The 22,666-nt window shown below is 40.0% G+C and overlaps 1 protein-coding gene across 3 annotated transcripts in view; it reads left to right on the top strand.

Annotated features, from left to right (window-relative positions):
• The window catches only part of SGCG (sarcoglycan gamma), a 46,342-nt gene extending 24,669 nt beyond the window's left edge, over positions 1-21,673 (top strand). For all 3 annotated transcript variants that reach the window (XM_007164216.3, XM_057532654.1, XM_007164215.3), the window contains exons 5-8: positions 4,913-5,032; positions 11,658-11,730; positions 18,424-18,547; positions 20,872-21,673. In XM_007164216.3, the coding sequence (XP_007164278.2) occupies positions 4,913-5,032; positions 11,658-11,730; positions 18,424-18,547; positions 20,872-21,045 (491 nt within the window). In that variant the 3' untranslated portion in view covers positions 21,046-21,673. The remainder of the gene's footprint in view (positions 1-4,912; positions 5,033-11,657; positions 11,731-18,423; positions 18,548-20,871) is intronic.
• Positions 21,674-22,666: the final 993 nt, after the last annotated feature.

Genomic DNA, 22,666 nt, shown 5'->3' with positions numbered 1-22,666 from the left:
GGTCCATGAACAGTTGTGCTGAATGGATCCATTTGTTTATTTTCTTCTAGAGAATTCAAAGTTATTTATGAGCAATCAAAGTATGAGTTTTCTAAATATCATGCTGTGTGGACCACGGAGACTAGTTCAGGTGGTGGGAGGACAGTCTGAAGTATTTCAAGTGAAGTTATTTTGGTTCCAAGAAATAAGAGGACCATTTAAGGTAGTACAAGAAACACAATGATTGTCGCAGGATACAAAATAATCTCACAGAGACTAAGGAAAGGAAACAAAGTAGCTGCCCTCAAGAAAAGAATCACCGGGCTTCCCTGGTGGCGCAGTGGTTGAGAGTCTGCCTGCCAATGCAGGGGACACGGGTTCGAGCCCTGGTCTGGGAGGATCCCACGTGCTGCGGAGCGGCTGGGCCCGTGAGCCACGGCTGCTGGGCCTGCGCGTCTGGAGCCTGTGCTCTGCAGCGAGAGGCCGCGATGGTGAGAGGCCCGCGTACCGCGATGAAGAGTGGGTGGCCCCCGCTTGCCGCAACTGGGGAAAGCCCTTGCACAGAAACGGAGACCCAACACAGCCAAAAATAAATTAAATAAAAAAAAAAAAAAAAAAAAAAAAAGAAAAGAATCACCAGGGTGGGAGAATCAAAGTATTCATCCTCTCTCTCCCTCCCTCCCCCTCCTTCTCTCCGCCATGTTCCCCTCCTTTCCATGAATCTCTGTCCATGATCTTCACTTGGGTATCATGGTTGCACCAGTTCTAACTCTACAGGACTCTCTGGTTCTTCATCCGATTGGCTATAGTTCTCAACGCCAGCCAACTTGGTCTTCAATGTCATGAATTCCCAATTCACAACAAAGTACTCTAATTGGCCCAATTACTCTGTTCAACCAGCTGCCCTTGGGTGAGCCATGTACACCCATCCGATCAGCTAAGACCAAAGAATATGGTCACGTGGGAGAGAGGTCCTTTGGGGTCGTGCACAGAGAGCAAAAGGATTAGAAAGAAAGAATATCGATGGAAGAAATAACAGAAGAGCAAACAGCTGGTGAAAGGAATATACCTTCTCTACACCATCAACACTTTATAGATTTGCTAAATCTAAGAAATTGGATGGCTCTTCAGATTATGGGGAAATAGATGACAAGTGTACTACCAACACAGGCAGGTAACTTTCCGTGTCCCCCTTTTTTAATGGCTGTTGTTACAGGACAATAATGTTACATTGGAAGGTACAGCCATATCTTAACTTTATGATTCCTCTTTATTACAGTAACACATGAGTTCCATAGTCTGTGTTCTGATTTAACCTTTATAACTTTTTCTAAATGACAAATTGTATTTCTCTTTTGCTTAGAAGCTTGTTTGATCACCAAGTCCAGTGAAATTCTCAATAAATCTAGAGATGAACCTGAGCTTACACAGCGTACATGTTCATGAAACTTGTCTAAACCAAATCATATTTCTTTATAAATTATGTTGTATTATGAATTGTGTCTACCATTTCTTAAATTTCTTAAAAAATCTTAACTGACTATAGCTTTTAAATGTTTGAGGGATTTTTACCCATCTTTTGTCATTCATTCAGCAAACATTTATTGAATGCCTATGTGCTACTTTCCATATGCTGTCAAGTAATTAATAACATTTAGAGTGTGTAATTATTTTTTAGGAGTTCCAAAAGTAAAAGATTCATTTTATATTCTTCTGAAAATGATTTAACACAAATACTCATTTTCACATTTAATTTTTTGCTAGGTGTGGATTTTCATATATAGGGGAGTTAAAGATAACATAAATCTGTCTCCAGTTTCGTGGATGAAATAATGGAAGCACTGAAAAGCTAATTTTCTCAAAAACACACAGCTAGTTAGTAGAGAAGCCAAACCAGGAGTCACCTTAGGACTTGCTTCTCCATCAGGGGTGTTTCCACCACCCTCCGTCTCTACTCAGATTTCATGAAATCATGACACGCCAGGAACTGTCCTAGTTGCTGCAAATACGGTGTTGTTTTTGTCACCAAGGAATTCACTTTAAAAAAAAAAAGTTTCCCATCAGAATTACTTTAAACTGTTAACCTCAAATTTTGAGTTTTAACCTTAGTGTTTCATACCTGAGGTAGAGTTAAAATAAGTGATTTCTATTAAACCTTTGGTTGGAAAGCCTCTGCTATATTGAGACTCCTGAACTAGGAAATATTCAACTCACCAAATCCAAGATGATTTTCAGTAAATGACTTCCCACAATCACACTCATTCCAGCCTCACGTTTCCTGAAAGAAGTTAAATTTAGCCAATCTGGATATTCAAATGTGATTTACGTGAACTAGACAAAGTAATCCCATTTAATTAAATGAATACTTGTTTATTACTAAGACCACTGAAAAAATTGGCAACCAATACAATCAAAGACAAAAGTCTTAAATTCCAAAAGAAATCAAACATAGGAAAGCAAGCATCAACAGCTAGCATTTCAAATCTTGGAACTAAAGGACAACAAATTGTGAACAACAGTGGAATCTTACTAGTTATAAATACAGCCCTGGTTACTACAGTTAGTGTTCTTTTGACTTCGAATAATAGAAACCACTTCTGGTTAGCTTCAAAATAAGACTTTTTAGCTGAATGGGGTCAATTTTGGCAATTCCTATTTCCCTGAAATTTTCTGTTTCATCTAGATTTTCAAATTTATTTGCATAGAAGTCTACATAGTACTCTCTTTTTGTTTTTTTAATTTCTTCCATTTCAATGGCATTATTTTAATGGCTACATAATATTCCAAGGAATATATATATATATATAATTGTGAATATAATCATAAAATTATATTGTAAATATAATATATATTTATTGTAAATACAATATAATTATTGTATATATACAATATTATTGCATATTTTATATATATATATATATATATATATATATATATATATATACACACACACACGATAATTTGATTATGTAATACTCAAAAATTGGAGTTAGTTTATTCCATTCAGTCAACGCCACAGTTCTTAATCCAGGCCACTCATATATTTATGAGGTATTCAATAAATACTTGTTGAATGAATGAATGGAGGAATGAATAAAAGACTGTGTAGGAAAGGATGGGCTGGAAAGCCAGCTTAAGTGTAGGAGAGAGTTCCAGGAGATGGGGTGGGGGAAGATGGCCTGTCCAGGGTGCTCCAGAGTGGACAAGGGTTCAAGTATAAGTCTGAGCCACAGGTGTGAGGGATTTGGGGTCATGAGTGGGAAACAAACTCAAAATTTCTCAGGTAAAACAAACTCAAAATTTCTCTCTTCTCAGGTAGAAGAGAGAAATTCAACAAAGAAAGTCAGGAATAAAAAACAAGGGGTTAACATCACTGTTCACAATAGTCAAAACATGGAAACAACCTGTGTCTATGGACAGATGAATGAATAAAGAAGATGTGGTATACACACACACGCACGCATGCACACACACACACACAATATATACATTGTGTATATATACAGTGGAATACTACTCAGTCATGAAAAAGAAGGAAATAATGCCATTTGCAGCAACATGGATGGAGCTAGAGATTATCATACTAAGTGAAGTAAGTCAGACAGAGAAAGACAAATATCATATGATATCACTTATATGTGGAATCTAAAATATGACGCAAATGAACTTATCTATGAAACAGAAACAGACCCACAGACATAGAGAACAGACTTGTGGTTGCCGAGGGGGTGGGGGAGGGGTGGATTGGGAATTTGGGATTAGCAGATGCAAACTAGTATATATAGGATGGATAAACAAGTCCTATTGTATAACGCAGGGAGCTATACTCAATATCCTGTGATAAACCATAATGGAAAAGAATATGAAAAAGAATATATTTATAACTGAATCATTTGCTGTACAGCAGAAATTAATACAACATCGTAAATCAACTATACTTCAATAAAATAAATTTTTAAAAAACAATGGGTTCATCCAAGGCAATTGCTGTGAACAGCACTGGAGCCCTTTCCTGGTTATTATAGGTCCAGGAACTCATGTGCTTGGATGTAACAGACTAGCCTAAAGAATAGAGTCAGGCTATACAGATAAGAGTCACTGACTCCAGGCTTATAAAGTTGAACCTAGTAATACAAGATGATACCAAAAAATTCGTAGAATGAACTTAACCTCAGTTTTATACTTCCAGTTCAGTATTTTCTGTGATACGATATTTGCAGCAGCAGAATAAATCTTTCCTTTTCTCAAAGGACTCTGTGACGTTTGTTTTGAACCGATGCTGTCTTACAGCTATCATGGTGGGCGGGTGGAACGGAGCTGTTAATGGGGCATACGGTAAAAGCCAGGAAGAATTTGATTGTGTCTTTACCAGAAACCGTTTGGGCCATTTCACAAACCTAATTCATCAGGTCATAAAACCTTCCTTTATTTAATTCCTTTATCTTTTATTTATTTCCCTCGTTATTTGTACCAAAGCCTCTTATTAAAATTGTGATTTTACCAGATAGCTCCTTTTTTAATCGCAAAGAAAGTATTTGAGTTTTATTTCTTAAAGAACTCTGCTGCACATGAGGCATATAAAATCCTCAGTTGGTTAATACTCAAAAGAACACCAATTTCAGTAATCTGCGTAGAAGAATTATATATTTTTTGGCAAGTTTTAAAAACCTGAAAAAATTAATTTTTATATAATTCATTCATGCATATATTTGATATAGATCAACATACATGTGACCTACGTTAATTTTAATAATATAATAGATTTAGGTTTAGGACTTAAAATTTAATCACAGAATCAAAAAAATTACTGGTAACAAATCGTAAATGTTTAATGATTTGGTACTACTGGGTGCCATGGCATGTGTAAAAGTAGAGCTTTTAACACTGCATAGACTACACACTTTATAATAAAATGTTTTAATTAATTCTTTAGGTCCCAATATGGTAGAGGTGCAGAGTCAACAGTTTCAGATCAACTCCAAGGACGGCAAGCCACTGTTTACTGTTGATGAAAAGGCAGTTGTGGTTGGTACAGATAAACTTCGAGTAACTGGTATGTGGTAGCTCTTTATTTTTAATTAAGGAATAATTGACAAACAACATTAGTTTCAGGTGTACAACATAAGGAGTCAATATTTGTATATATTGTGAAATGATCCCCACAATAACTCTAATTAACGTCCGTCACCACACATACTTAAAATTTTTTTCTTGTGACAAGAACTTTTAAGATCTACTTTCTTAGCAACTTGCAAATACACAATACGTGGTAACTGTAGTCGCCATGCTGTATATCACATCCCCGTGACTTATTTGTCTTATAACTGGAAGTTTGTACCTTTGACCACCTCCGCCCATTTTGCCCACCTCCCAACACTCACCTCTTGCAACCATCAATCTGTTCTCTGTGTGAGTTCAGTTTTTGTTTTGTTGTTGTTTGTTTTTTAGATTCTACATATCAGTGAGATCATATAGTATTTATCTTTCTCTGACTTTTTTCACTGAGCATAATTCCCTCGAGGTCCGTCCATGTTGTTGCAAATGGCAGGATTTCCTTCTTTTTCTGGTTGAATAATATTCCATTGTGTATATACCACATCTTCTGTATCCATTCATCTGTAGTAACTCTTAAGAAAAACAGTATCCCATGGAGGGCACTTCTGCAAAAGCAAATTGCAGTTTTGGCAAGTTTACTGTGGAATATTTCAGGCCGACAAGAAAAAGTACTGTAGTTTGAATTTGTTGACTTTTCTTCATGGCATTTCTTTTGAAATTCTTTGATACTCTCTTACAAGAATGAAATCTTCCTCACAAATCTTTACCCACTTTTTTTTCCCCACCATATTGTTTCCTTTTATCTCTTTCCAATTTGTGTAACCCAAAGGCTTTACACAGAAATAGAAAACCACTACAGCCATCCTATAATTCCAACTGTGTTGGGAAAATTGCACCAAAAAACAAAACTTGATTTATTGTTTATGTCATACGATTCCATAATTGCTACAAGGATGGTTAAGTTTTGTTAAATATATAAAATACGAGAAGAATATTTTTATAAACGTTAATTTTTCCAAGTAGATTCCCATTCAAGCTTTTCTCCACTATGTACTATAAAAGTTTGGTCTCTGTTTTAAATGGATTGATTTCAAGTAGCCTTTGGAGTTTCTTGGATCAGCAAAAGCAGCGGCAGTTGACGGCCAAGGAAAGAGGAGTGAGAAGCGACAGAGAACCAGCTCACTCTGGGGGCTGAGAAAGAGAATTCAATGCTTGGCTACACTCTTCCCTCTGGCCACTTGCCCTGAGCATGGGGCGGAAGGGGAGGGACTCAGTGGTCTTTCTTTAAGGCGGCCCCTCCAGATTCCTGACTTGCAGTGCCTCCTGATCTGAACGCGCATCAAGAAGTGCTTTCTTGCCGTTGCCTTTGTCTCAAGTACTCAAAGCGTAACGTGAAATCCCTCGTCCATTCTTAAACAGCTGCCATATATACTCCAGTCAACGGGGAAACTGAAAAATCATTTTTAAATCAAATTCATGGAGGAGATTAAACAATTTCACCACCCCAGTTTGAAATTGACCTCGGCCTTCAGCAGTCTCATTTTTCCCCCTAAAAATAGAATTGTCACCAAGTGACCAAAATCAGCACGTCTCTTTTACTAACCCCAGTTGCAGAACATGTTATTGGAGCAGCATCAAAATGTCATCTTCGGGCTTCCCTGGTGGCGCAGTGGTTGAGAATCTGCCTGCCAATGCAGGGGACACGGGTTCGAGCCCTGGTCTGGGAGGATCCCACATGCCGCGGAGCGGCTGGGCCCGTGAGCCACAACTACTGAGCCTGCGCGTCTGGAGCCTGTGCTCCACAACAAGGGAGGCCGCGATAGTGAGAGGCCCGCGCACTGCGATGAAGAGTGGTCCCCGCTTGCCACAACTAGAGAAAGCCCTCGCACAGAAACGAAGACCCAACACAGCCATAAATAAATAAATAAATATTAAAAAAAAAAAAAAAAAAAAAAAAAATGTCATCTTCAAAAAAAAATATTTTATCCCGTTGCCAGAACTGGCTTCTGGAAGACGATGCACGGTTGGGTACTTTGGTTCCTTGGCAGTGATTCGCTAGGCGGGGTCCATTCCCCAACATTTAGGAAGGAAAACAGGGCCCTGGAAGAGTATCCAGTCTCATCACTAAGGAGAAAGACACAATCTAGCGATAAGGCAGTTCAATCCCTTCATCCCCCTCTGAGCAGCTAAGTGGGATTACATATGTCACAAGTGACGACGTAGAAATTCTGGAGTCACCCACAAAGCCACCCACAAAAGAGGACCTGGAAGGTAAGGTTTCAGCCACTGAAGAAGAAGTGAAGGTAAACACAGGTGGTGAGCCCATGTCCCTTAAAGATGTGAAGACGGATCTCTAGCAGCTGCTTAGAGAGGACCACACCCTTCAAGCACCTGCTCAACACATCTGGCTCCGGATCCAGTCATGCAGCCCTGTGGACAGCTGATGACCTTCTCCATCAGTTAACAGCCCTTCAGCTGAGAGGAACAAAAGGCCCAATTAAAAGTGGCTTCAACTCTAAGGACATGCATGATCCCACAGGAGGTCTGCAGGCTGATTCATTCGGTATTTTCCTCCAGCTCTGCTTCTCTCCTGACTTTCCCCTGTCAGTGGCGGTGAATGGTACCACCAATTCCAAGGGTCACTTCCTTGTGCAGTGACTTCTCCAAACTTCCTAGAGGACCTTGATGGCCTCCGCGGGTCTGTGCTCCTCAAGTTGTCCTTCCAGCCTAAATTCTCCTCGTATTAAGTTGCTTGCGCTTCTCTTGTAAGTAGCACCTCGTTGGATTTTTTGTCTTTGAACCCAACCTAACAGAATGATTTTTAGCGGAGTTTAAGACATTCACATTCATTTTGATAACTGCTCTGTTTGGGCTTCTCTGTATCATATTATGTCATGATTTTCACTTTTTAATCTTAATGAATTTGAGTCTGAAATAAACCTGGTGTAAGGAAAGATGCAAGGGGAGCAGATCATGCAGGGGCTTTGGGCCTTTATGAGAAGTTAGGATTTGTTTTAAATGCAAAGGAAAGGGATTGAATTGTCTTGAACTGGGTACTCCTTGATTTATTATACATTTTAAGATCAATATAACCATTACAAGAGAGAACAGCTTGTTGGAAGGAAAGAATGGGAGCTGGAGGACCAATTAGGAGGACGTTAATTGTAGTAATTGTCGTACAGGCAGTAGATGATGGTGACCTGGCCCAGGTGGTAGCTGTGCTCAGAGAGTGAAGCTGATTGATGACTCCAGATTAAGAACTAACGTATAGAGACTTGACAGTGGAGCAAATGGGTGGCAGGCATCCAGCGAGAGTGTCGAAGATGAGAAGATTACATTTGTTCCTGGATGAGGGCGTTACTCTTGGGTAATGGAGGTGCCTGAGGAGGAGGAGAATACATCTGAAGGCAGAAAGAACCAACAGTTAATGTTTTAGACACTTACATTGAAGCTGCCTGTGAAACAGCCAAGTGCACGTGTCAGGTCAGCTATGGATATGCGAGTTGTCTGCCGCTCAGAGCAGAAGTCCCCGCTAGAGATGTAAACGAGGGCATCGCCAGCCAGCTGGGCCCCGAGAGATGCCAGCGTCAGAGCCCAGGTAAAAGGGAGCAGCCATCAGAGAGAGTGAGAAGGACCGCGTGGTGGGAGGGACGTCCCAAGAGCCGTTTGCCCGGCGCCAGGAGACTCTGTGTCCCCGGGGTTTGGGTCCAGGAAAGGTCGGGACAGAAAGTGCCCTTGGATTTATCATCAGGAGGCCATTACTGTCTCAACAAGAGCATTCTCACTGGAATACTGAAGCAAAGGGCACTTTGAGGTGGTGGCAGAGTGGATAGAATGGGACACAGGAGAGACGTGTGGAAGTGTGACTTGAAAAGCTCGTTTCAGCCCATAAATGCTCAGTGAATGTGTGGAATGAATCAATAGCTGTCAGTTCAGATACAGACATCACACAGATGTCTGGGTGTGTATTATCCACTGTTTGAACAGAAGTGTTAATACTGAACTCTACATATATCTGTAACTGAGGGGACCCGGGGGAGCGGCAGGGGGAAGGATGGGGCCACTTGGAGCAACTTCCCCCCAGCTGTGGGCTCTGTCCACGAGCCCTTGAACTGCTTTCACCACCATGTCCATCCATCTTGTCCCACGGTCTGACTGTAGATCTTCCCAGGAGCATCATTCAGCATAAACTGCTGTAGGACCCAGAGGAGAAGGATGGTGTCATCCAGATACTACTGATACTTCATAGGAGAAATGACCAGACGTTTACTATGTCTACTCTCATTGACATAGTCATAAAAAAGTTAACATTTTAACACTGAGCTTTTTTTGTCTTTTTGATTATACTTTCTTGTATAGATACTATTCATACAGGTCATATTATACAGGATCATTTCAATACATTTATTTCTAGGATGATGTTTTATAGTGGAACTTTTGTTCCCTGCCTAAAATTTAGATTCTACAACCTCAAATAATATGTTAGTTCTATTTTCCACAAGGAGCAGAGGTTACACCAATTATATTTTTTATATAATCTTGGTTGGGAATATTTAAATATGAGCATGAATGTAAAGGAAATACAATTACATTGAAAATCAACAACCATTAACTGAGATTTATTTTATGAAACCATTTAGGAAACACCCATTTTATATATTATATGCATACCACTTCTCAGGAGTAGTTACTGAATAGTAATGATATAATCAAGATCATACAATTTGGGCATCTACAGTTTCAGTGGTAGAGAGCTGCTCCTCTTATTTGAAGATAATACATAGTGTTTTATAGACTTCATGTCTGACTGTAAGTACGTTACCATTATCACATGTCACTGTACTATCACTGACTGTGGTCATATTAGAAGGTGAGTAATTGGCACGCATTTAAAATCTGATTGCGGAGTCATATTTTCTTGTAAAATAGTACCACTGGCAGTCTTAGAATAATTTCAACTCTTGGAGGAAAAAGAGTTGAAGCTGTGTTAAAATAAAAAGCGCCTGGGTACCTGGACTACATTGCAGTTTCTAGCTTGTCTTTTAAAGGGTTTTTAGGGAGTAAACCTTGTTGGCACTTTTTTCTCAGTCATATCATTTTATTCATATAAAAATTAAAAGGTAAATAATTACACAAAAGTTTATGGCCCACGTTCCTTTTGACTCTGTCATCCTAGCTATGGAAAGGAGTCATTTTTTTTTTGATGATCTGTAAAGCCCATCCTAGGTTTCTTGGCACAAAGCACGAATCCTGTTTCAAACAATGCTGTATAAACCCAGACGATAAATCTACTTCACAAGTAAAACTATACTTAGCATGTCTCCGCCTGTCTTACTAATGATTGACTTGAGATGTATTTTTTCTTTACTTTTTCTTTTATATTTTTCAAATCAGGAGAAGCAAAGGGGAAAGAAAAGGATAAAGGGAATGCAAAAGTCATACAAATTACTGTTAAATTATTTTCCTTTCCACACCAAACAGAAAATGTTGTCTATACTTCAGGCAAACCAGACACCGACCTGTGAAATTTGACTGACACAGTTTACTGTGGAAACTCTAGTGCTTAGTATAGTCTTATTCTCCACAATGGTCGCCATCATCATTTAGGTTTGCTTAAGTGGTATTTTAAGGAGAAGTGTCCTATTATGGCCTGTATGAGGATCTGTTTCTCATCTGAATATAATTTACGTGAATTATAATTTTCATGAACATTAACCTTCACTTACCTGTGCTCCTTTAGTTCAGTTTATTATCGCTTTTATGTTGATCACGCTACCAAATCTGGTTTGTAATTTTGAAATTTCATTTTGTACTGACGGGTGTGGTCTAGGCCAGGCAGAAGGACCTAGGTAAATCATGATGAGCACTTATCTGTGAATAACCCTGCTGTGCATAGGTTAAAAGTGTGGGCTTTGAAGTCAAATCACAATCCGGCCACTTAGCTGTGTAACTCTAGGCAAGTTAATTAACCTTTCTGTTTGTTCCTCAGTTTCCTCTTCAGTAAAATGGGAAAATAATCATACCTGCCTTGTAGGGCTCTGAGCACTAAGCAAGTTAGGATATGTCACCTTCGAATCTCTGCACCCTAACCCAATAGCCACGCCATGTCTTGCACATAATTAGGTTCTCAGACTAACCAGACAACTGGGAACATACTGATTCGTACAAATTAGAAAGTCAATTTTAAATATTCAAAATTTGGATTTTTCTATAAATTTCCTGATGTACCTTAAGAAACAGATGACACAAGATACAATTTTTACACATAAAATCTAGAGAATGAATGAAATTACTATTACTGAAAATATATGGACTTAATGCAATTTTCAACTGAAATTTCTTTAAATTTGAGGGCTAATATTGCTTTCTGGTTTTACAATAAGCCTGGGTATTTGTAACTGCTTTAAAAATCATATTTTGTTTATAGACATCTAATGAAATCATGGTATCCTTGGAAAAGCAGGAAAGCAGTTATACCTACTTTTTTCCTGCAACTCAAACATCTGTATGAATTCAGCAACGATCAGAACCTACGTGTCCTGGAATATGCAGTGTAAATGCTCGATTTGTTGGCTGTTGTTTATTTTACTTTTGTAAAAGCTTCACCTTTGGTTTGTGTTTAGGGTCTGAAGGGGCTCTTTTTGAACATTCAGTGGAGACGCCCCTCATAGAACCGGACCCAATCCAGGACCTTAGGTAAGAATTTTGTTCAAATATAAACAAACTCTCTTATAGAAGATACCTGGTTATGTGCTAGAATAACACGTTAGCAGATATTACCAGGTTGTTTCTTATTCCATTAGTTGTCTTTATTCTGATGAACTTCCGCCCATAACAAGTCATTTCTTACAAAAATCCAAAGGAGGTTAGAAGTCCTACTGTACGTCCCGTCCTTTTGTCTCTGAGCTCTTCACTAGCCCTGCCCCTGCCCCAGTGCAGCCTGTACTGTTCCAATAGCTAGTCCCGCCTCCAGAAAATCTGAGGGATTTGGCTAAATGCAGCTATTTTATTTATTTTTTCCGATTTTTTAAATTGTGGTAAAATACACATAAAATTTATCATCTTAACTATTTTTAAGTGTACAGTTCAGAACATATTTATACTTTACATACTTTAAAAGAATTTTTTTTCTTTTCCATTATGGTTTATCACAGGATATTGAATATAGTTCCCTGTGCTATACAGTAGGACCTTGTTGTTTATCCATTCTATATGTAATAGTTTGCATCTGCTAACCCCAAACTCCTAATCCATCCCTCCCCCACCCTCCCTACCCCTTGGCAACCACAAGTCTGTTCTCTATGTCTGTGAGTCTGTTTCAGTTTCATAGATAAGTTCATTTGTGTATATTTTAGATTCCAAATATAAGTGATACCATATGGTATTTGTGTTTCTCTTTCTGACTTACTTCACTTAGTATGATAATCTCTGTGTCCATCCAAGTAGCAGCAAATGGCATTATTTCATTCTTTTTTATGGCTGAGTAATATTCCATTGTCTATAGGTACCACATCTTCTTTATCCGTTCCTCTGTCGATGGACATTTAGGTTGCTTCCATGTCTTGGCTATTGTGCATAATGCTGCTATGAACATGGGGCTGTAAATGCAGCTATTTTCAATGTTTCATTGATTCCACATCAGCCATAGTAAAGTCCAGAATGCTACTGGGGCACTTGACCTGTGACCTAGACTCCTTGGGGCTCTCTAGGTTGGCACCCTGGGGGCCTCCTGCCTCACCCGTCCTGAGACTGAGCCGCTGCCAGGCCCCGACTCCACACTTCCACATACATTGTCCCACCTGACTGGGGTGCCCTCCTTCCCTTGGAGACCCCACGAATGTCTGCTTGTCCTCACGCTTCAGGTCACATGCCATGGGGTTATGATTCATGTGGTCCACGAACCCTTCGTTTTTCCCTGAAGAGCATCAGCTGAGGCAAAACATTTGCACGTGTTAGTGAAGGAGGATGGTGTCCTATGTGGGCTGGAAATTTGCAAAAGGCATTCTTGAAAATTTCAATTTACATTACATTTTTTTTCTTTTTATTAATAGACTTTTACTTTTTTTTTAAGTATTTATTTATTTTTGGCTGTGTTGGGTCTTCGTTTCTGTGTGAGGGCTTTCTTTAGTTGTGGCAAGTGGGGGCCACTCTTCATCGCACAGGCTCAGTAGTTGTGGCTCACGGGCCCAGCTGCTCTGTGGCACGTGGGATCTTCCCAGACCAGGGCTCGAACCCATGTCCCCTGCATCGGCAGGCAGACTCTCAACCACTGCGCCACCAGGGTAGCCCTACATTACATTTTTTAAATATGTGCACTGTTAGTAGAGACAAGGATGTTACAAAACCGAGAGCTTGACGGATTCATATATGCAAAAAAAGTTGATACATCTTTTTTTTCAATTGTGGCAAAATGCACATAATATAAAATTTACCATCTTAACCACTTTCAAGTGTACCGTTCAAAAGTCTAAGGTACGCTTATTGTTGTGCAGCCATCCCCCGCCTCCATCTCCAGCATTCTTTACATTTTGCAAAACTGAAACTCTGTGCCCATTAAACACTAACTCCCCATTTTCCCCCAACCCCTGCAAACCACCATCCAACTCTCTGTCTCTATGAATTTGAGGACTATAGGTACCTCATTTAAGTGGAATCAAACAGTGTTTGTCCTTTTGTGACTGGCTTATTTCACTTAGCACAATATCCTCAACCTTTGTTATATCTTTACATCGTATCAGAATATATAAAATCACCCAGTTCCATATATAAGTTTATTCTTTATACAGAGTCTCTGTGTGACTGTGTGTATTTCACTTTATTACTAGGCTACTGAACGTTCTTTGCTGCTGTAACTGTTTATTCCAATAGTATATTTGTATTTTATAACAAAAACAAATAATATTTTTAAAAACAAATGTCTTAAAGTCTACAATGTCACTTAAAATCACGTTTAGAATTTGAACTTGAAAAATATTCAGGAGACAATTAACATGTTCACATATTATGTATAATAGGGAATAATGTACAGTAGGAATCCCAGCTTTACAGACAAGCCTGGTGACCTTGGCCAAACTAACCTTTTGAGGCTATTTTTTCTCATATATAAAACGTTGATAGGGACTTGGCTGGCAGTCCAGTGGTTAAGACTTCGCCTTCCAATGCTGGGCATGTGGGTTCGATCCCTGGTCAGGGAGCTAAGATCCCCGCGCATCTCTCGTAGCCAAAAAACCAAAACATAAAACAGAAGCAATATTGCAACAAATTCAATAAAAGACTTTAAAAATGGTCCACATCAAAAAAAATCTTTAAAAAAAGTTGATAGTAATGCACATCTCAGAGTGTTCTAGGAAAGATTTAATAAGCTATTAAGTTAAAAATATTTTTTCTAAACTGAAAGTGGAATACAAATAATCATTTTTATTATCAAGTAGATATTCACACAAAATGGAATTAGGGTTAGGAAATTCAGCATTTCTCTTAATTTTAATGTCTAATTAAATATTCATCAAAAGCAAATGAGAGTTCAATTCATCTTACCCACTTAGAGAACATTGGCAGCATAAAAATAGATTGTGACAATTAAATTATAACAATTTCATTGATTTTGATAAAGAACCATAAGATTAATATTACAGAATTATTAGAGTTAGGGAAAAAGAACATTTTATTTTCCTAGGAGAGGAAAATGATTCAATATCTTTAAAAAATAATCCCATTAAAACCATTTTGGAATTATAAAATAATGTAAATTGTAGAGATGCCAAGCCACTCTTTGCAATAAATGTCACTATTTTAAAATTATAGGTCTCAAACAATTCATCATATGTTTTCCCATTAGGAAATAAATCTGCTGGCTTCTACAGCAGTCCCTTACTAAGAAAGAAATGGCAGAAGGGTATTATTCTCTGGCTTTCTAAAGAGTGATACTAAGAGAGGATTACATAACCCAAATGTTACAACCAAAGTGATTGAGAATGTAATGAAATTGTAAGGAATTGCTTACAATAAGGAATGAGGTTTGGATGGAAGATGTGAGCTAATATGTACTGAATGCCTTCCATGGCCAGGAAAGGTGCTGTCACATAATTTATCTCATTTACTCATCAATTCAACCTGAAAAGTATCAACTCGATCCTCATCTTATAAAAGAGAACACTGAGCTCTAGATAGTAGTTCTAAGGCACAAAGGAAAAAAATGTAACCAACTCATGACTCAACTTCAGCTCTGACCCCAAAGCCCTTCCATATACACTCTGTTCCCTCTTTCTACCGTGCAAGTGAACCCTTCACTGATTTATTCTTTGATTTACTACCAGGCTCCACTGATTGAGTACATGAGAGTCGTATTTTCTTCTGTAAGTTCTTGCCATAAACTGTCTTTCCCTTTTTATTTCTGTCCAGTAGCATTACTGTTCCTGGCCTGAGTAAAGTAAAGTAAGATATTCCTGGAATATCTTAACTGACCCATGAAAACTTTGAATGTGGATTTTGTTGGGTTAAGATCATGATGCATTTATAAAAAGATCTCTGAAATATACACGTTTAAATATCACAATTCAAATTTTGGTATTTGCTCAAATGGTAGTCATGAAAGGGTAACAATTATTATTTTAGTTAAGAAAAAAATATAATTAACTTGTGTTTAAGCTAGATTTACATTTCTTACAGCAAAATCATCCTCAAAAAAAGTGTGAACTCTGACATACTGTTTTAAAGCTACTTCTCATTCACACAAGATATAATTCCATCTTTTTTTTTAATTTAGCAAAAATGTATTAAGTGTATTTATATGCCAGAGTCTATGATAGATGTTGGTTCTACAGTGATAAAAGAACATCTGGGTCTGTTTCTGCAGTTTCTACTCTATCCTGCTCAGCTGTCTATTCAGGTCCAAGTACCAACTTTGTTACTTAAATAAACTTTAAAAGATATTTCAGTGTCTGGTAGGGCTAGTGCCACACAGACACACATACACACACACACACACATACACATACATACATATACACATACGTACACAAACACATACACATATGTACACAAACACATACACACATGTACACATACACATACAAACACACATATACATACACACATACACATGTACACATATACATATATACATACACGTGCACATACAAACACACACAAACACAAACATACACAAACACACACATACACATACATACACACATACGCATGCACGCACACAACACACATATACACACAGATGTACACATACACACAACACACACACATACAAACACACACACAACACACACATACTCACACTCTTGCAGCTTTTCCCTTTCACCATTTCTGTCTGCTCTTGCTTATTTATCCACATGAACATGAGGTCTTTGATATCTGACCACTGTTGAATGCGTTCACAGAGAGGTGCACTTCAGAGCATTCTAATCTCAGCCGTTTGGGTAAAATGTGTCTACACCTGTGCTGAACTGAAACGTTTCATCTTCAAGGATAGAAATGACGCAAAGGGTACGAAGGTTGCTCTCCCAGGAGCTCGTAGTATAAGGCCGTTAACAGCTAGTCACTGGACCTGTTGAGGTCGTTTGCGGTTTGAGAACTGATCTTTGAAACCGACTCACCCTCACCAGGGTCCCTGAAACAGGCCAGACCTGTGCAGTTGCTCACTCGTCCACCTCCCTTCCCTTCCTTCCCTCCCCTCCCCTTTCTTTCATCAATCCTGGCAGGAGAAATGCAGGCAGTTAGCAAAGTCGGAAGGGGCCCGCGATCAGCAGACCAGGCTCATGAAGATACCAGCGTGTTTCCCCAACACCTAAACCCAACAGAATTTGACCGATAAATTCTAGGAATGTCTCTGTTTCCTTGCACTCAAAGTAATATTTTAAAATGTGTAACAGATCAGATCTTACATACTGAGATGTACATAAGGAAGCTTTGTTTTCCATAACAAGTAGTGGTAGACAAGAAACTTGCTGATCAAAGGGAACAATCCACCTGATTTAAAAGTCGATCAATACTACTCAGCCATAAAAAAGAATGAAATAATGCCATTTGCAGCAACATGGATGCAACTAGAGATTATCATACTAAGTGAAGTAAGTCAGACCAAGAAAAAAACCATATGATATCACTTATATGTGGAATCTAAAATATGACACAAATGAACTTATCTATGAAACAGAAGCAGGCTCACAGACATAGAGAAGAGACTGGCGGTTGCCAAGGGGGAGGGGGGTGGGGGAGGGATGGATTGGGAGTTTGAGATTAGCAGGTGCAAACTATTATATATAGAATGGATAAAAACAAGGCCCTACTGTATAGCACAGGGAACTATATTCAATATCCTATGATAAACCATAATGGAAAGGAATATTAAAAAGAATATATGTATGTATAACTGAGTCACTTCGCTGTACAGCAGAAATTAACACAGCATTGTAAATCAACTAGACTTCAATTTTAAAAAATTGCAAAAGTCGATCAAACACTCAGTCAATTCAGCAGCAAATTCATTACCAGGCACTTGTCTCCTCTTAAACATTACCCTTTCTGTCTCCTACCCACCTCCACCTTGCTCTTACCCTGCAGTGGGAGGGTTTCCATCCTGTTCTCCTTCTTATGGATCTTTACACATTTCAAGGAAGTCACCCTTTCAGCTTCTGGTTGAGTCAGGTTGGAGCAGCTGAAAAACCTGTCCAGTGATCACGTTGTGCCATCTGGTGGAAACTCGGTCTTTTCCAGGCGGAGGCAAACAAGAGAATTTTTCTGCTCCTGTGTTCCTGGTTCTGTATCTGTGTTTGACTACATCACAAGGAGATGCTGATAAATTTTACAAAAACAACGCCAGCGCAGGCCAGTCTCCACCCTGTCATTAATTCAGTATTTTTCCAAAAGAAATCTTTGCATCTGCCCTGTAATCTTCCTAAATGAAAAAAAAGAAAAGCAAACAACACCTAGAGTCCAAATTTACATCCTATTTTGTGAACGTGTTAGCAAATGTACGCGTTGCCCTTAAATTTCTCTTTTTCCCGAAGAAGTTTGTATTTTGGCTAAAAAATAGTTTTCCAGAGATATTCACCAATAGCATTTTCGTCTGCTGTGGAGTGCCAGAGTGCAACCACGCCGTCGAAGCTACTGCACAGGGCTAGGACTGTCTAATGTTTGCATCTATTTTCAGAGGATGCTAATTTCATGGACTCCATTGATGGGAAGTTAAAATTCTTTACTGCGCTTTATTTCTGGATTTATCAATGAGTAATGTACCATATGTTAGCATTCAAGAATGAGTGAAGATACCATATACCTTACTGATTATATTTTCTATGCTAAGCCCTTGGTTGGGGGACTCCTGGGGTGGCTGTTTTTTATGCTATTTTTCCTGGTTTCTCTCCCTCATTTCAGACTAGAATCCCCGACACGGAGTCTCAGCATGGACGCCCCGAAAGGCATTCATATTCAAGCTGCTGCAGGGAAAATCGAGGCCCTTTCCCAGATGGACATCGTTCTTCACAGCAGTGATGGGACGGTGAGTCCAGTAGATGGGGGCGGGGTGGGCCTCCCGTTGTACAAGCCTCACGTCCCCTGAGCACTGATGACACGCTTGCCCATTAAGGCATCAGCATAGTAAATTTATGGTAGTGTGTAAAGAAACGTCATGAAAGGCATAGCACAGAAAATGTGAAAGGAAGGAAAAGACAATTTAGCACTGAAAGAAGGGCCAAGAAAGGTTAAAATAATTCTATGTTGGATCCAGACTGCTTTGTTTGGTATTTGTGCTATCAGGTCTCTTGTTATTTTTAGCTTTGAAAAAGTACTAGACTTTCAGAGCTTACAGAGAACATCAGTACTGCCATTTCCTAGTGATCCAACTTCCCTCAGTAGGGCCGTCACTAGGAGTTACCTGTGACAGCCGTCATCTGTTACTGCCAGGGGTGGTCGCTCGCACCAAGTTCTGGATAAGTGAAAATTAAATATGAAAAGTAGGAGCTACAGTAAGAAAAAACCCAGAACCTCAGGTCCAGAAATAAAACATCGCTGATACGAGCTGTGGCTATAACGGGCAGCAGGGTACAGGCTCCCCACTATTGACCTTTCTAGTGCGAGATCAGTTTGCCAATTACTGTGTGAATTCAGGGACACTAACGGGCCTCTCTGGGCCTACCCCCTCAATTGTCAAGTACGGGAAATAGTATTTACTTCACAATGTCACAGGGTTATGAGACCCCAATGCGGTAAGATAACTTTGAAATGATATTAATTTAATAGTAAGAGGGAGGTGTTGTTAAGGCAGCTCCTGAGTACACAGGACCCTCGAGGGCAGCCAGCTCGTGGGAAACCAAAGTCATCAGGCGAAGGCCCTGCAGGTTGTAACTTACAAAGTTTTGATGCATGGAGCAGATAAATGCAAAAGTGGAAGCCAGGAATTTTGGAATCTTATTACTAAATCGTAATGTCACTACGTACTGAAAGCCTATGACCTTGAAAAAAATCTATACTGATCTTAGTTTTGAAATAATATTACTTATTTTCATGAATTGGGTGCCATTTTACAAGTAGCACTCGGCCTGACCCCTACTTGAAGTGGGGAGCTAGTTCAAAGTGAAGAGATGTCTGGCCTCCCAGAAAATATTCTCCCAAAAAGGCAAATGAAGATGAACAAGAAAGCAGTATATGGACCATCAGTGACCAGAGTTTGCTGGAAGGACAGGAAAAAAATAACTAGAAAAAAATTAACCAATTAACCAGGAAAAAGGAGAGAGGAGAAGCCAACAAGTTAGGGAAAAGCAAAGAACTGGGCAGAACCCAAAGCATTAGACAATAACCCAAATAGGTTCTGCTCTAAAAAAATAAGACCCACTTGACTTCCTCCTCTGACAGTGACCCAGACCCCAGGGCAAAGCCTGCCTATCACGCATGTGTACTGTCACCCACCGCTTCCGTGAAGAGGTCAGCATCCCGAGAGGGGACACAGACGCAAACGCCAGTTTATTAAAAGCTTGGAGTATACAGGATGAGAGCCACGTAAAACAAAGGAGGGGTCCGACCTTGTTGGCGAGGAAGAACATGGAACCTTCCCAAACATGGTTTAATTCCTTCTGACAAGTGAGCGCCCTGGTCAGGCTTGGCTGCTCTGCGTGACCACACTTATTTCCTTAAGCTGTCAGAGAGATTTCCAGATCTCAATAAATGGCCATTTGTTTGTATTTCAGTTCAACTAAACCTCGATAGGAACAAAAAAATCCAGTGGCTTTCATCTTATTTTAGTTGTCTGTGTGTCTACTGCTTTCCTGCATTTAACAGAAGGCAGCAGAGTTTCAAATAATATTTTAAAAGCCGGGGAAATGGTTGACAGCTATTAGGATGAATTTAATTGCCTCTCACAGGAAAATAAAATCAGGAGAAATTCCAACAATCACAGGTTAAAATGACTAAGATGAATCTACTTCTGTGGCTTGTATCAATACTTTATCCTAATAGGGAGGAGAAGCTGAAGGTCAAAGTGGAACACAAGGCAAAGAATTGTATTATTTTGGTCAAATAATTCTGAAAGGTCTTCATAAAAGTGTCGCATCATACATTTTTTTCTAGCTCGCCCAGCACAATGAGTAAAAGAAAAAAATGACTTCCCTCCAGTTCCTAAGGACTATTTATCCCCTGCCTGGATGTAAACTAGAAATAGGCTTTTAAAGAATCAGATAATTGTAATATGATTTCAGTCAAGCCAGGTGCCTACTTCATTTTCTCTGCAGAGAAACAACGAATTTGTTTGGAACATTCTGAGCATTTAATTTTGTGCTTGTTGCGTTCATTCCTCCTTGACCACTTCATCTCTCGTTCTCTCCCAAGCAGCTTGTGCTCGATGCTGAAACCGTGTGTTTACCCAAGTTGGCTCAGGGGACTCAGGGTCCCGCAAGCAGCTTGCAGGGACTCTACGAAATCTGTGCGTGTCCAGATGGGAAGCTTTACCTGTCTGTGGCCGGCGTGGGTACCACGTGCCACGAGAACAGTCACATCTGCCTCTAAACCAGGGGCATCTTCCACGGAGCTACCTGCCTCGTTTCGGTGAGCTTTGGAGTGCCGACCTTAAGCCTTCACACCTGGAGCAACTCGACAAAGTAAAGCTGAGTTGGCACATGGGAAGGAAGTAGGACCCGCTTTCGAAAGGAGCTCAGAAAGAAAAATGTACCAGTGGAAGTGTTCCCATGAAACTCCGTGATCTCAAAGTGGCGGGTGGACCTTAGACACAAAAGTCAAAGGAATATCAGGAGAATGTGTTGATTCCACTAGACTGATTCATTTCCATCAGAACCATTGTGACTTCCCCTTTCTTGTACGTGTCGATCTACAGTGAAATATTGAACTGCTGTGTGGAATATCAGCTGTGGGTATGTGACTCCCCATGAGAGTAGCCGTGGTCCTGCTGAGGTGCCCCGAGAGTTCCATGAGGTTTTCCTCTGTGTTGCTCAAACCTGTAAGTGCTCTCTTCATTTAATGCAACGTTTGTCAGGTTTCACAAGAAAACCTTCAAGTTTTGAAGGGATGTTAAGGTTGATTTGATTTTCAATATGTAGTCAGGGGAAAACATTATACAAAACCATGCTTTCTTTATATAGTCAATGAGCAATAAAAATCAACCTACATTTTTCACAGACTTCACAGTGTGTCTTACTTTCTTTAATCCTCATAACTCTTTGAGGTAGGTACTACTTTTCCCCCAGTTACTGGTGATAAAAAAAGGTTCAGATGAGACAAGTCACAAGGTCACACAGTATCTGTTAAAATTAAACTAAACTGTGACCCTGCATTTCCACATCGGTTTTCACTTCAGACAACTTTGACCTGTGTCTCATTCCATCCGCGGCACCAATCTACCTGATACCTGCGCAGATGGGCTGGTGCTCGCTTGGCAAGTGGAGAAACTAAAGTCCAAATGGTCTTGTCATCCACCAGAATCGCACCGCGAGTAGGCAGGGGCTCCCAGCTGCCCAGCAGGCATGCTCACTTGACAGGACAGGCGAGGGACCAGGTGGAACCTCACGGAGTCAGCCTCTTACACTCACCGTCGGTTGTGTGATTTGTATTTGCATCCGGTGGGCACACTGAACCCATGAGCACGTTGGTTTTGTGGAGGCCACTCACTCACTCTGTAAAATGCCCTTCAGCACACAGAGCTGTGGATGTCAGTTTTGGTTTGTGGTTTACCAGTTGTTTATTTATTTATTATTTATTTTTGGCTGCATTAGGTCTTCGTTGCTGCATGGGCTTTCTCTAGTTGCGGCGAGCGGGGGCTACTTTTCGTTGCAGTGCACGGGCATCTCATTGCGGTGGCTTCTCTTGTTGCGGAGCACGGGCTCTAGGTGCGCGGGCTTCAGTAGTTGTGGCTCACAGGCTCAGTAGTTGTGACTCGCGGGCCCCAGAGCGCAGGCTCAGTAGCTGTGGCACACGGGCTTAGTTGCTCCGCGGCATGTGGGATCTTCCCGGACCAGGGCTCGAACCCACGTCCCCTGCATTGGCAGGGGGATTCTTAACCACTGCACCACCAGGGAAGCCCAGCACTGCAACTTTCTAATTAAAGCATTTATAACTATAAACACAACTTCAGTTTCACTTTCCACAGTCTCAGAACTGAGAGAAAAGTGAGTCT

Source organism: Balaenoptera acutorostrata, chromosome 18, assembly GCF_949987535.1.
Source record: "Balaenoptera acutorostrata chromosome 18, mBalAcu1.1, whole genome shotgun sequence".
Lineage (NCBI taxonomy): Eukaryota > Metazoa > Chordata > Mammalia > Artiodactyla > Balaenopteridae > Balaenoptera > Balaenoptera acutorostrata.
Note: the sequence above shows the minus strand (reverse complement) of the source record. Positions and strands in the feature narration are given on the sequence as shown.